We start from the raw sequence: 14,548 nt of genomic DNA, 5'->3' as shown, positions 1-14,548 counted from the left end.
TGATCACTTTATTTGTCAGCTGTCTCATCACTAAGAAACTGGCCACTAGGTGCCGAATATCTTTGGGTGGGCACAGCAGTTGATAAAGGCCATCTCTGAGGTGGAGGTTGGGAACCAGTGAAATGTGAGTATTTCTACTACTTCCCTCCACTCCCCCCCCCCCCACTGTCCCCCCAACTCTGCGGTCAGTGAAAAACAAAAAGACTTTTTTTCCATAGGTCAGGGAAGAGGTTTCTGTAAATCCAACTCTGCCCCTTATGCCTTCCCTGGCTGTGTACAGCTGAGAGAAGGAGCTGACCCATTTAGCTTCTGCAGCCCTGGGCCCTTTGCCAGTGCCCCTCCCTCCCCACAGGGCAGCTGCAGAAGCCCCTCCCTTTCCCTGGACTCCCTGTCCCTCTCGTCTCCTCCACTTCAGACTTTCTGCACAGTCATCTCCCTTCTGAGCCAGAGGCATCAACCAGGGTGAGTGAGCTGTGAGACACTCTCCCTTTCACTCTCTTCTTTCCCCTGAGCAAGGCCGACTCAGGGTGAGGAAGTGGGAGTATGGGTTTTGTTGGGCCCTGATGTCTTAGCGGTGAGTCATCCTCCCTCTCCATATCAACAGAGGAGAGAAACTGAGGCACAAGTCAGGCAAAAACTCATTATCTTTTATATTAGGACATGAGTGAAAACTTGGAATTTTGATACCTAGGTCAAATTTAGGGTTTCTTTTTTGTAGGAGGAGGGTGGTCAGACCTGGTAAGAAAACTTGGACCTTGGGAAATAAGGTCTGGGGTGGGGTGGAGAGGACTTGTCTGCTGGGAAGGCTTGGGAGGATTACCTAGATGTGAAAAGACCTGGTGATCCCATCAAAGTAGGTATACTCAGATATCACTGGGGAACTCCCATGATGTGCCTGAGTATCTACCCTCTCATTGGCCCCCAGGCCCAGCATTCTAACACAGGCCACAGAATGGATGAAATCATGTCAGAAGAGGGGATAGCCTCTCTTGTCTTCAGAGAACATATAATCAAGGGCCTCCAAATCTTTAGCCCTCAGAGGATCACCATAGTTGTAATGAGACCTAGGGATATGAGATAGGAATAGGGTGAGGAAAGGCTGATGGAGGACGGTGAGACCTGGGGATAGTGGAGATATATATGTGTGTGTGTGTGTGTAAGTGTGTGTGTATTCATACACATATATCTGCTATAGAGAAGAACCGAGGCACATACACGATGCCTACAGAATAGATGGAAGGGGAAGGCTCTGACTACTGGGAGGGACAGGAAACTTTTTGTCCCACAAAAAGTAGAGTTTTGCAAGTGATGTATTTTTTGACTGCAATAGGTCAAAAATGCCCAAGTAAGGTCTTTGGATAGATAAGATCTGCATCAGAAAGGAAATGGCCACAGCTGGGAAATCAAATATCCTCAACGTTCTGAAGTAGAAAAGTTTAACATGGTCAGGACTTGGTCTCAATTTCCTCATCTGTAAAATGAAAGCAGTAAACTAGCTGCCCCTCCCCACCCAAGAACTCTTCTCATTTTAAATATTATAGTATTATGTTTACAAAGACTCAGTGATAACCAGCTAACTCCACCAGAGCTGAATTAAAGGAAGCAGGATTTGTCTAGAAAGTTAAGGACTGGAGAGGAAGTCACATTTCCCAGGCTTGGGAAAGTTGATGGCAGAAGAAATCATTGGGACTGTAATCTTTGCTCTTTTTTCACAGAGAAGCTTTGGGGCAGGGAGGGAGTGGTTGCTAAGTGAGGTGCTAATCATATTCACAAATCACATGAAAATCCTACAAGATTCATATATAATTTAGGGCAATATTCATTTGTACATTTAGTATAATATTCAAGTACAAAAAATACATATTCTTCCATTTTGTCCTCACAGTAAGTCTGAGTACACAAAGTATTCACAACCTCATTTTATAGATGTGGAAATTGAGGCTCAGGAAATAGGTTATTTATGAGAGTGAAAGGTTGTGTGGGAATGGGGGCTAAGTGTCCAGCGGACTGGGGTGGGAACTGTTCTGGGAGTGTGAAATTGTGCCATTCTAGGCTTCTCTTCACACTTCTCCTCCCTTGAGATGGGCAACGTCCAGGAAAGGCCTTCTCAACTAATCCAACAGAGGCGGAAACAACTGGTAGAGGGCCTCAAAAATGATTCAAGCATCCTACTGGATGGACTTATGTCTCGAGGCATCATCACAGAGAGTGAATATGAGGCCCTGGATGCTATGGATGACCCTGAGCGTAGGGTGCGCCGGTTGCTTCTAATAGTTGAGAAGAAGGGTGAGTTTGCTTGCCAGGAACTGCTGAAGTGTGCATCTGAGATCCACCCTTACGACTCCAATGACCCTTATTGGAACTGGCGGATTACACCACAAGGTAAGCAGTGTCTCAAGATAGCACAGTAAGGCAAGAGGGTAGAATGAAGAGAAGGGAAGGGAGAGATGGAGAAAGAGATGAGGTCCTATCCTCCAGTAGACCTTGGGTATTCACTCAGTGAACACAAAGTTATAACAGGAGACCAAGGAGACCAAGCATGGATTCCCACCCCCCCAATACCACATTGCCAGGCTTGCAAAGGAGATTGGTAGTTATCAGCCTACAATGTTTATTAGCCAGCACAACCCAACCCTTGATGGTTTAAGGCAGAGTATGGCATAGTCTTGTATCTTCCTGGTTTTTTATACATATATGAAGATCTTCCATGATTTTATGATTTCCCCTGCCCAACTGCCCAAGGAACAAGATGTATAATTTGGAAATCCAGTAGTCCAGGATCTTTTTTACTCTTTTTTTTTAGATTTTTTTTTTTTGCAAGGCAAATGGGGTTAAGTGGCTTGCCCAAGGCCACACAGCTAGGTAATTATTAGGTGTCTGAGGTCGGATTTGGACTCAGGTATTCCTGACTCCAGGACCAGTGCTCTATCCACTGTGCCACCTAGCCACCCCTTTTTTTACTCTTTTTAACCTCCCTTACTATAATCAAGGGGGCTCTTCACCAAATCTTTTTGACAGATTGAGGAAGTCTACAGACCCCTTTCTCAGTATGTTTATTATCTACATTCAAAAGTCAAGAAAGTGCTAAATTTTAGGTAGAGATTAGAGAAGATAATGTCTTAGGAGGAAATTGTTTTGATATTTTCTGCTTCTCAATCACTGAGATCACTGATATTTATGTTTTCTCTTTGTGGAGTGAAATTCCTCCTTTGAAGGGACTGGAGGTTATATAAAGAACTGAGAATCAAATATGGTATCTGTCATCCAACATTTATTCATTCAACAAACACAAGGAAAGGCTTCAGTTGAGTGCCTACTGGGTGTTGTGCTTTGGAGGAAAATATACAAAGGAACAGAGACCTTGTTTTCAAGGTCCTTCTATACACAGAAGAAAGATGCAGATAGAAATAAATAATGGAAAGGAAGCTTGATTTGGAGTCAGAAGACCTGGATTCAAAGGCTGGTTTTACTAATTTTTTTAATAACTCTTTGAACCTCAGTTTCTTCATTTCTAAGATGAGGAATGTAGACCAGAAGTTACACCTGTTCCTAAATCCCAGCTCTTTCAAAATTCTACAATCCTATGAGACTTGAATCCTAGTCCTAATTCTTCCATAAATTTGCCTTAAGCAAATTCTATCTCCTCTCTGGCCTGATCTGTAAAGTGAAGAAATTTTCCAGGCCCAACAATCTTTGTCCAGTGTTCTTATGTTTTATGTTTTAAGGCCTTTTCCTCCTCTATAACAGCCTGTTTTCTCAAACCCTGTGTCCTGTCATTTAATGCCTGAAGATCCCTTTCAGTTCTAACATTCTAGTTTCCAAGCAACCTCTTAGTTTTTTGCATTCTATGATACAAAAATTGCTAACATGACATTAGAGTTTTAGGGTTTGCAAACTGTTTTAGAAATATGACCTCATTGATGGTCACAACAACCCTGTGAGGTAGGTGCTATTATTACCACCATTCTACAGATGAGCAAAGTGAGGCTGAGAGGTGAAAGACCCGGGGTCGAAGAGTTGGTAAATTTTTGAGGCAGGATTTGTACTCTGATTTGTTTTGAGGCAGGGCATCTTCATGGTTCCAGACTGGCACTTTATCCTATCCATTGATCTAAGGAACATTTCATATTCTGATATGCTTTCAACTTTGATATTTTATGAGTCAAGGAGACTTGCATTTCCTTTTGTTCCCTAAGCAGAGAGTAAATAGATCCTGGAGAAGGGAGTAGGCCTAGGTTTTCCAAAGTAGGGAAGAGCAGAGAAGGAAAAGGGACCAGGGTCGGAGGAAAGGGATGCTTGCTTAGAAACGGAACTGATATGACTGGAATTGCATAATCTCCTTTTTCTCTGCTTCCATCATCTTCTCTACTCAGGATATGGCTATCATTGCCCGAGAAGTCATGACTCCTGCTCTATGGATGACCAGAAAAAGATTTCAGGTGGGGATACAACCGATGGGGTTCCTAACCCTGCAGAGAAGGAAGAGACAGATGGTGGAGAGCAATCACAGGATGCTGGGGTAGTAGATTTGGACACTCTTGATGACCAAGTGGCTTCAAATGATCCAGAGCCAGAATCATATACCCCAGAAAATGAGTCTGTAAATGAAGTTCTTGAAGAGCCAGAGCCACAGACCCCAGAAAACAATGACCCTCCAGAGTGTTATGAGGATCCGGAACCAGACTATGGAGTAGTAGATGACAATGATGAAGGTGCTGGAGAGGAGGAGGGTATGTCCAAAGGGGGAACAGAAAAGTTGAGGGGTAGAGAATGAAGGGGGAAGTTCAGAATGGCTCCTGTTCCATCTCTGGAGCCTCTTTTAACTCAATTTATTTCTTATCTTGTCTCCTCTAGATTTCTGATGGAGTCAACTTAAATGACCCCTGTCCCATCTTAGCTGCCATACCAAGGAGTGAGGTCGTCCTTGGGATAGGAGACTGCTCAGGCTGGGGCAGCCAGTCTTCTGAGTTCCTGTTCAGCTAAAGCTTGGGGTCTGGAGTTGTTTCTACCTTACTTGAATAAACTTAATAAAGTGTCCAGAGTAGCATTAGATCAATAATATTATTAATGAGAAAAATCATAGCTTCCATTTCTATAGGTTTAAAACAAGTATGTTCCTTATACTAGAACCATGAGGTTGAGAGTTGGAAGTATTTCTAGTGTCATTTTATAGATAAAGAAAATGCCAATTTGGAAGAGAAGCGAAAGAGGGAAACTGAGGTGGACCCTAGTGGAGGTGGTTGGGGGAGCATCTTTGTTACCTGCCTAGTATTGTTTGTGCCCCTTTGCATGCCCTTTGTTTTTGAAGAGGATCAATGCCATCACAGGTGACAGTTTAACTCGATTTAAGTGAGGTAGCATCAGCCTAACTCTCTCTTTCTAAGACATCAAAGTCTAGTGGCGGGTCAAAAGTCAAAGGTCAAGTTTGTGCATCCAAACTCCAAAGAAAGTAGTGCTTCCTTCATATTGATTTTTCCACTTCTTTTTCAGGGAATAATCATCAAATCAGTATTACAATGGCTACCTGAAAACAACATGAAAGTGCTCCCCTTTGGTCAGTCCCAATTGCTCTGACTGATTAATTCAAAGCTCTCTTCCCTGACCACTGCTGAGTGATGTGTTGTCTTCATCCAGTCGTATTATATTCTACAAGGACTTTATATTAGGTCCTTGAAAACAGGGATTAGGTTCCTTTTGTATCTGGATCCTCAGAGAAGGCTTTAAGACATGTTGATTGATTGATGGTGTGACAGCTCTGTTCTATGGAGCAAAGTCACAGTGGGGCTGGGGCTGGTGGGAGCTCAAAGTGCTTATTAAGGCAAAGATGCCTCCTTCCTAGGGGTATCCCCTGTCTGCCCTTCTCTGAAACTCAGTTTTCTCCTCTGAAAAGTGAAGAGGATTGGATTAGCTGATCAGTCAATCAACAAATATGTATGAATTGTCCATGTGACAGGCACTGTGAGAGGTGCTGAGTATAGACATATAAAATTGGCGCAGTCTCTGTCCTCAGGGAGCCTACATCCTTCTTCAGGGAAAACATTTGTTTATAGATAGGTAAAGATAGCAGCATACAAAGAAAATGTAAACTGGGTATCTTCCTTTTTATTATAGGAGGCAGCTATTGAACTCAACCTTGGAAAGGAGCTAGAGATTCTAAGGAGGGTATGTCCAAAGAGGATAATGGCAGAAAGACTAATCTAACAATCCTTTTAACTCTAAATCCTCTGTTTTAGAAATAATTTGTTCCTGTTCCCCTCAACCTATCTTTACTCAGGATTTGGGAGAGTTCTGTCAGCAACTGAGGATAAAAGACAATTGTCTTTTGTCCTAATAATAGCTCTCATTTCTATATTTTCATGTCAATTATCTCATTAAATCTTCATGTTGAGATGAACATGTCATGATAAATGAGGTTAGTCACAATCACTAAAGGTAGAAGAAGTTTGTCCCACCTTTCTGGTAGGATAGTTATAAAGTTGTCCTATCTCTAAGAAATATGCCCCACTCCATCCTGGCCATTTATGTTGGCCCAGGTTCTCTCCCAAGGTTTGGTCTATTGTTTTACAAAAGTGAAAGGATGAGTTATAGTTGCGTTTGGTCATTTTTTCAATTGTGTTCAACTCTTCATGACCCCATTTGGGGTTTTCTTGGAAGAGACACTGGAGTAGTTTCTCATTTCCTCCTCTAACTCATTTTACAGATGAGGAAACCAAGGCAGAAAGGTTTAAGCAATTTGACCAAGGTCACACAAGTAGGAAGCATGTGAAGTCAGATTTGAATTCAGGAAGTTAAGACTCTTCCTGACTCCAGGCCCAACACTCTCTTCACTGTACCACCTACCTGCCTGCCCCCAAGTCACACTTAATATTTCATGAATCTATTTCAACTGTGGCTCAAATTTTATCTCCTGCCCCCCCCCCAAAAATATCTGAAAGTGGATTCTTAGCTGTGTCAGAGGAACTCAAGGGTCCCAGGAATCCCTGATTGAGCAACCTGGAGATGGAGCTGCTTTTGTACTCACTGTGCCCAGACAAATGCAACATCATCCTGGAGAAGCTCAGGGTACCACAGACCCCCAAACCCAGGATGTCAGAAGAGAAAGGTAGATAATGAGAAGCTCCTATTGGACAAAGTGACTCAGACCAGAGATCTCTCTTTCAGAAAGGTAGGGCAGTTGTGTTGCTGCTAGATCAAAAACCAGCTCCCACCTGGCTCATTGCTTTGCTTTCTACCATCCACAGAAAAGTCAATGTCATTTAATTATTCAATAATTGACAGGCTTACAGTGTAATACATATTTTGACCACCAGGGGATGATACTTTCAAAGACAGCATTCCACAGGGTGGAGTGTTCTCATTGCTCACCAGAGGGCACCCAAGCCTGCCCTTTGAGCTGGCTCAGCACATGGCTCCAGAGATATATATTCTTTATTAATTTGGAGCAATGTTTTTTTAACTCTCTCTCATCCTCTGTTATGAATCCCTTTAGTAGTCTGATGAAATCAGTGGTGATTTTAAATAAATTAATTTTAATCATAATTAAATCAAAATTAAATTTAGCATTCTAAATTTCAATGAGGTTAGTGTAAATAAAGATATATATATATATACATATATATGAACATATGTACACATACATAGATTTTCATAAATATTGCTCATCTATGTTCATAGACCCCCCTGAAATCTATCCAGGTAGCCCAGACCCCGGGGTTAAGAACCCCTCCCTGCCCTATTGTTCTAATTGTAATATTCTAAATTATTAAATTGTGGAAATCGGTTTATCAGTACCTTACAGTTAAGAGACTCTTTTTGGCCTAACTCCATTTTTTTCATGTAACTTTTTAAAATTGACTTTGTAATGACATCAACCTTTCTAGGGTCTCTCTAACCCCCAATTCTCCTCTCCTCAAGTTATTTACTATCATTTCTCAAGCAATCCATATTGTAACCACACACATTTTTGCTGTACAAAGAAAATATTTAAGATACTTGTTAAGAGGTATTCTGGGGGGGGCAGCTAGGTGGCACAGTGGATAGAGCCCCAGTACTGGAGTCAGGAGTACTTGAGTTCAAATCCATCCTCAGACACCTAAGAATTACCTAGCTGTGTGTCCTTGGACAAGCCACTTAACCCCTTTTGCCTTGCAAAAAAAAAAATCTAAAAAAAAAGGTATTCTGGGGTGTGCTTAGCCTGATCACCTATACCTGTAACCCTCATGACTACCCTCACTACCTGTGAGACAGAGAGAAGATTTAGGAGTGAGAAAAGTTGCACACATGAAACCAGCTGGCATTGACTGCCACAATCAGAGGAAATAGTGGAGAAGACCCAGTGACTGGGGCGAGCCAATCCTGGCCTCGTCATTATTAGGGTTCCACAGTAACTGCCTGTCCTCTTCAGGTCCCACTGATCTGATCATCAACTGCTGCTCCCCGCTGCTCCCTCTTCCAGCTCCAGCACTTCTGTTCCTCTTTCCTTCCGCTTCCACTCAGGATGTTCACTACAACCACCAGGGCTCTCTAGGAGTCCTCTGGGATCTGTCCTGACTTAACTATGTGGGGTTCAATTCAAGCTGCCTGCACAGCAGCTCAGTACCTCTGCTAGGAGTTACCAGATGTTCTGGGCTCTTTGTCTCACCTGGAACTCCCAGCTTCTTTGAAGCCTTTCTATTTCTGATCACATAGCAGGAAACAATGGAATAGAATGGTAGTCCAGTAGTCTTTTTCTCACAATAAGACCTGAGAAAATAGTTTAAGGGGCAGGATCTACATGCAAAATAATTGCAAATTGGTGTTTAAATGAAGAATGTGCCAAATCATGAATAATAGAAATGCCAATCAAAATAACTGAGATTTCACCTGACAAACTGTAAGATTTCACACTGACAAAGATGATAAAAGGTAGGAATTATCAGTCTTGGAAATGTGGGAAGATAAGCACATCCATTCTCATTGTTGTAGACCCTCCTCCAATGGGTCGAATGGTTTTCTAGCATGACAGTCTCTTGGTGGTTTTACCTCCCCAGCCCATCTTTGTCTTTTTTAAACCATCTGCTTCAGTTCAACATCATACAACATTGTAAGAGTTCCTCTTACCTCTCTAATTCACTAATATGTAGTTCTGGAAAGAAACCAGAGAAATGCAAAGGAGAATTCCATTTATCTAGAGTGGCAGTGATACAGCAACCCTGTGAGCTGAGTAGGATAAATATTAATACTCCCATTTTAGAGAGAAGGAAGTTGAGGTTGGGAGTCACCTTTGAGGTCACCCAGCTAGCTTGTGGCAAGACCCCTTTCTAATTCTAATATTCTTTGAACAACATTACTTTATGCTGTCTCAGTGATCTTTTGCACTGTTTTTGTTTTTGTTCAGTCATTTTCAATCACGTCCCATTCTTTGTGAGCCTACTTGGGGTTTTCTTGGCAAAGATATTAGAGATGTTTGCCATTTTCTTCCTCAGGTCAACTGACAGATGAGGAAACTGAGGCAAACAAGATAAAGTGAATTACTGGGAGTTGCACAGCTGGTAAATAATCTGAGATCAGATTTGAATTCAGAAAAAGGATTCTTTTTGACTCCAAGTCCAAAGCTCTAACCATCGTACCACCAAGCTCCCTTTATACTCTGTGATATGGTCAAATTGACCTATCAGGACAATCCATGGAGCACATTCAAATTTGCCATTCCTGGTTCTGGTTGACCACAAAGAAGTTTGGGGGCCTATTTCTAGCCATGTGTGTGAATCAGGCTAAAACTAAAATTCTAATTTCATATTGAGATAGGAATCTTCCTATTTGCTATGGGGTCAGAAGGTCTGATGGTTGACTCAATGAATGCAAAAGGAAGTGACCTCCCCCTCAGCCTCTCCCCCTTTGCAGCTCTAAATCATATCAAGACTATTTTGACTTTTTGCTCAAGATGGTAATGGTGGAGAGGAAAGAAAGAAGCTGCCCTAACTCCTACTTTAACCTTCACGTGGCTATGCACACACAATATCCAAAACACATGTCCTTTCCAGGCAAGCCTGATCCTGGATCTGGACTACTTCTTTTGCATTTGTCCTTTCTTGATCTTAGATGAACAAGCACCTATCCAGAGAAGAACTTATTTGGGTCTGGACTTCTAGAGATCCAAAGGTCATGCATCCCATTCTGTCAAATCTGTTGCAAGGGAGGCCTTGCAAAGCATAGACTTTGGTGCTCTTGGAGAAGATGATCACTGAGAAGGCCATTGTAGCAGTAGACATATACTGGATTTATTTGGAGAGTAGAGAACCAATGTAAAATGCCCAGTCAGCAGTCTTGCAAACTGCTTTAAATTATGATAAAGTTTCAGATTCTCAGTACCTTGTTACTATATTCATATATTAAGTTGCTGAATACTATGTAGTTATAAGTTGCTGGATACTATCTTAAGTCATTCTGTTAATGCAAGAAATGAGTATTTTATGTGAACTATTTTGAGTATAGGAATACATTATTCATCACATTCTTGATTCAGATTATACTGGGCTTTTTTTGCTTCATTTTTGAGGAAGTTCTGGAAATGATCCATAGTTTTTACTTAAGCTATTTATTGCTGAGGGGTCAAGCTTTGAAGAGTGTAAGAAAAGGAAGCAGACTCCCTCTAGTTCAAAGTCAGATTCCTGGCAAGAATGAACTCAATCTGATATTATGCCTGAGTTCAGACTAGAGGGAACTTTGAGAGGAGAAGAAAGGGACAGAAAATCCCATTTCTCACGGATTCATTTGTGGTTTCTCAAGGTTGGAATTATATTTCCTGAGAACATTGTGCCACATGCACAATAAGAACTCGAATGACCAGGGTTTCAGTCCAATTGCCAACAATGAGGGAGGCACATAGCCTTCATCCATAGTATGAAGTGAAACTCCAAGTCTTGGGTTCCACTCAGGCATATTATCCCAGATATGCCATCTAACCAGGTGGACCAGGCCATGTAGGCGGGACTGGTGCGAGCTGTTCAGAATCACTGTGAGGTAGGAGTGGAATTAGGAGTCTAAGGCAACATCTACCAGAAGCCATTCTGGCTTCTCTCCTCTTCTCTATTCTCCCTTTCATTGTACCCTTTGGAATTTTCCTTTACTGTTAAATCTCTTTCTTTCACCTTCCATCCATCATCTGGTATCTTTTTGAAACCTTCCTTTCCCTTGAAGTCACCACATCTCTTACAACTGTCTCCAAGACTTGCCACCCCTTCTTTCTCACACATGGCTGGGAGAAGAAATTGGTGTCCTCTTCACTGCCTCTTTCAATTCTTTTCTATTCTCATCACTTGGCAGTTATTTTCTCCTTTAATGTGCAGTTCCTTGTAAATAGTATCCATGGGACTCGAAGTATTGCTTCTTCCTCCCCAGTAAGTTTAGTACCTGTTCTTGAAATCTTCTCCACCTTAAATACTATTCACCCTTTGAAGATCTTGGTTGCTCAGTTACTTTACCATCTCTCATGACCTCTATCTCCAGTACCAAGCACAGCAGACCCCTCCTCTCTGTTGTAGATGATTATTCTACCAGAGAGGGCAAATTCTCCCCAAGTGGGGTAATTCTTAACTGCAGTCCCATTAGAGATGAAATATCTAACCAAAAAAGTTCAGGAAATCTTCTGGTTCACTGGAATTTTCTAGGTGTGACACTGGTCAAATTATTTATATCCCTGGGCCTTGGTTTCCTCAACTATAAAACGAGTGGTTGTAGACAGCATAAGGATTCTTTTAGTTCTAAGGTCTCTTAGATTTCATTTTTCCCCCCCAATAGATGTTTTATTTTTCCAATTACATATTATGAAAGTTTTTCAACATTCATCCACATGCATATGCATATTTATAATTTACATAATATCCTTCCACCCTCCCTTCCTGCCCCACCTCCCCTCAGTGGCAGTCTGGTGAACATTGTACATATATATTTGTGTTTAATATGTTTATAGAGACAGGAAGGGAAAACATAAGAGATATTTTTTTAAAAATGAATGTAGTGTTCATTCAGATTCTATAGTTTGGTTTTTGTTTGTTTTGTTTGGTTTGGTTTTTCTTCCTCTGAATGTGAATAGCATTGTCCACAGCAAGTCTCCCAGAGTTGTCCCAGCTCTATGAACTGCTGAGAGGAGCTGCATCCAACAAAATTGATCAACTCACAATGTTGTTGTTAATATGTTCAATGTTCTCTTGGTTCTTGTGATTCATTTCATACTTCTCAAGAGTCTGACCATTCATTATTTCTTATGGAATAATAGTAATCTGTAACATTCATATTCCACAACTTGTTCAGCCATTCTCCAGTTGATGAGCATCCCCTTAATTTCCAATTCTTTGACTGCAATGGATAGGTTACTATGAATATTGTGGAATATATGGAACATTCCCCATGTTTATGATTTCTTCTGGATATAGGCCTAATACTGTTATTACTGGGTTAAAGGGTATGATGAGTTTTATTTCTCTTTGGACATAGTTCCATATTATTCTCCAGAATGTTTGGACCAGTTCACAACTCCACCAACAGTGCATCAATGTCCCAAACTCTTACAACCTTTTTGTCATCTTAATCAATCTGATAGGTGTGAGTGGTACTTCATAATTGTTTTAAGTTGCATTTCTCTAATTAGTGATGATTTGGAACATTTTATATGATTATATATATAATATATTTTTTTTTTCATTTGAAAACTAACTGTTCATTCCTTTGACCATTTATCAATTGGGGACTGACTTGAAACCTCATAAATTTGATTCAATTCTCTCTATATATTTTAGAAATGAGACCATTATCAGAATCCCTAGTGGTGAAAATTGCTTCCTAACTTTGTTTTCCTTCTAATCTTGGCAAGTATTGGCTTTATTAGTGCTAAAACTTTAATACAGTCAAAATCATCCATTTTGCAATTTATTATGCATTCTATTTCTTGTTTGGTCATAAATTTTTCTCCTTTCTATATATTTGATAGAGTATTTCTTTCTTTCTTTCTTTCTTTCTTTCTTTCTTTCTTTCTTTCTTTCTTTCTTTCTTTCTGCAAGGCAAATGGGGTTAAGTGGCTTGCCCAAGGCCACACAGCTAGGTAATTATTAAGTGTCTGAGGTCAGATTTGAACTCAGGTACTCCTGACTCCGGGGCTGGTGCTCTATCCACTGTGCCACCTAGCTGCCCCGATAGAGTATTTCTTGAACTATTAATTGGTCTATGGAATCACCCTTTATAGCCAAAAGATTTCCTTTATTAATGTCATTGTGAGGAGCAACCCATAACTTTCAGAGACCAAATGAGGTGATCCTTCAATCTCCTTTGGCATTCTTTTGATAGGAGCCCCCAAAGAAGAGCTCCTTACGTTCCTTTTTTGACACCATTCCCAGCTTTCTCCTTTTGGAGATTGAATGAGTCAGATCCTGCTAAAGTAAGAACAAACTCAATTTTCTAGGAAAAAATGGGAAGGTTGGAAAAGAAGACCCTTGTTTACTTGTTCTTTAGCTGCTTTGCCATCCCTGAATCCTCTATCTTTAGCATCCATGGAGCTTTCTTTACCTAAGTATCTGCTACTCTAGGTCAGTTATATTATTGTGAGAAGTGTTGTTGGAGAGATGGAGTCTCAAATTCCTGAGTTCTGCATTGTGAGCTCCTTAGGGGCAGGTACTGTCTTTGGCATCTTTTTTGTATCTCCAATAGTTAGCATGGTGCCTGGTGACAGTAGACTCAATAAAATGTTTATTGACTGACACTTGACGGTCCTGTCCCTGGTCTTTGACTCTCCATATACCCTAGGCTGATTGGCTCCTGGTTCCCAAAACCCAGTTATCCTATACCATCTCCACAGGGTTTTAGACTTTCACCCAACCCTCCAGTTTTGTTTTTCCTGGAGAAGAGCTCTCTTTTCCCTAACAGTGGTTACTCCCACACACTTCTCTCCATTCAGTGAGATAAAGATCCAAAGAACTTGGTCCAAAAGAGGTTGAAGTCTTTGTATTTTGTTGGAAGCCACCTGCTGACTCTCACACATTGGCTGGAATGTTCTTGCGATTGGGACTCATCCTACCACAGGCAGGGGAATATGAAAAAATTGTCAAAGGATTTAGGAACCCTAGAATTTAGAACTGGAAGACTCTGGAATATTACTAATAAAGCTGGAATAATAATGTGCATATATGTGTATGAAATATATGTTTTGCCCTTTGTTCTTGAAAAAATCCATGACATCAGAGAGGTAATGCCATAACATGCATGTGAATTGGATTTAAGTAAAGTGTATGCTGTGCTAAGTCATAGCACTTGCTTTCTCTTCCAGAGTCATCTGGGTCCAATGGCCAGATATCACGTCAATTGGAGATCGCCCTGAATATAAGGCAATCAGGGTTAAGTGATTTGCCTGTCACACAGTGTCTGAGACAGGATTTGAACTCAGGTACTCCTGACTCCAGGACTGGCACTCTACTCACTGCACCATCTAACCATGTGTGTAATATATACATGTTACAAATTTAGTCAATGAAACCAATTTTACACATTTGCCATGTCCACAAAAATATTTCTCATTCTG

At 41.0% G+C, this 14,548-nt stretch overlaps 1 protein-coding gene across 3 annotated transcripts; it reads left to right on the top strand.

Moving 5' to 3' along the window:
* The first annotated feature begins 377 nt into the window (after positions 1–377).
* Positions 378–6,916, top strand: LOC141513459 (nucleolar protein 3-like). Of its 3 annotated transcripts, none has more exons than XM_074223288.1 (4): positions 378–462; positions 2,053–2,382; positions 4,374–4,730; positions 4,855–6,916. In XM_074223288.1, the coding sequence occupies exons 2-4, from the start codon at positions 2,082–2,084 to the stop codon at positions 4,860–4,862; spliced, it is 666 nt and encodes a 221-aa protein (XP_074079389.1). In that variant the 5' UTR covers positions 378–462; positions 2,053–2,081; the 3' UTR covers positions 4,863–6,916. The 3 variants fall into 3 exon arrangements, with proteins under 3 accessions (XP_074079389.1, XP_074079406.1, XP_074079399.1); XM_074223305.1 differs by having other exon boundaries at positions 440–527; XM_074223298.1 differs by lacking the exon at positions 378–462 and adding an exon at positions 473–574.
* The last annotated feature ends 7,632 nt before the right edge of the window (positions 6,917–14,548 follow it).

Source organism: Macrotis lagotis, chromosome 1 (genome assembly GCF_037893015.1).
Source record: "Macrotis lagotis isolate mMagLag1 chromosome 1, bilby.v1.9.chrom.fasta, whole genome shotgun sequence".
Taxonomy (NCBI): domain Eukaryota; kingdom Metazoa; phylum Chordata; class Mammalia; order Peramelemorphia; family Peramelidae; genus Macrotis; species Macrotis lagotis.
Note: the sequence above shows the minus strand (reverse complement) of the source record. Positions and strands in the feature narration are given on the sequence as shown.

Bases quoted from the DNA above. Each gene is read 5' to 3' on its own strand.
- LOC141513459 (XM_074223288.1), top strand. From the start codon at position 2,082: ATGGGCAACGTCCAGGAAAGGCCTTCTCAACTAATCCAACAGAGGCGG. The intron at 2,383-4,373 runs GTAAGCAGTGTC...TTCTCTACTCAG, and splicing joins CTGGCGGATTACACCACAAG to GATATGGCTATCATTGCCCG.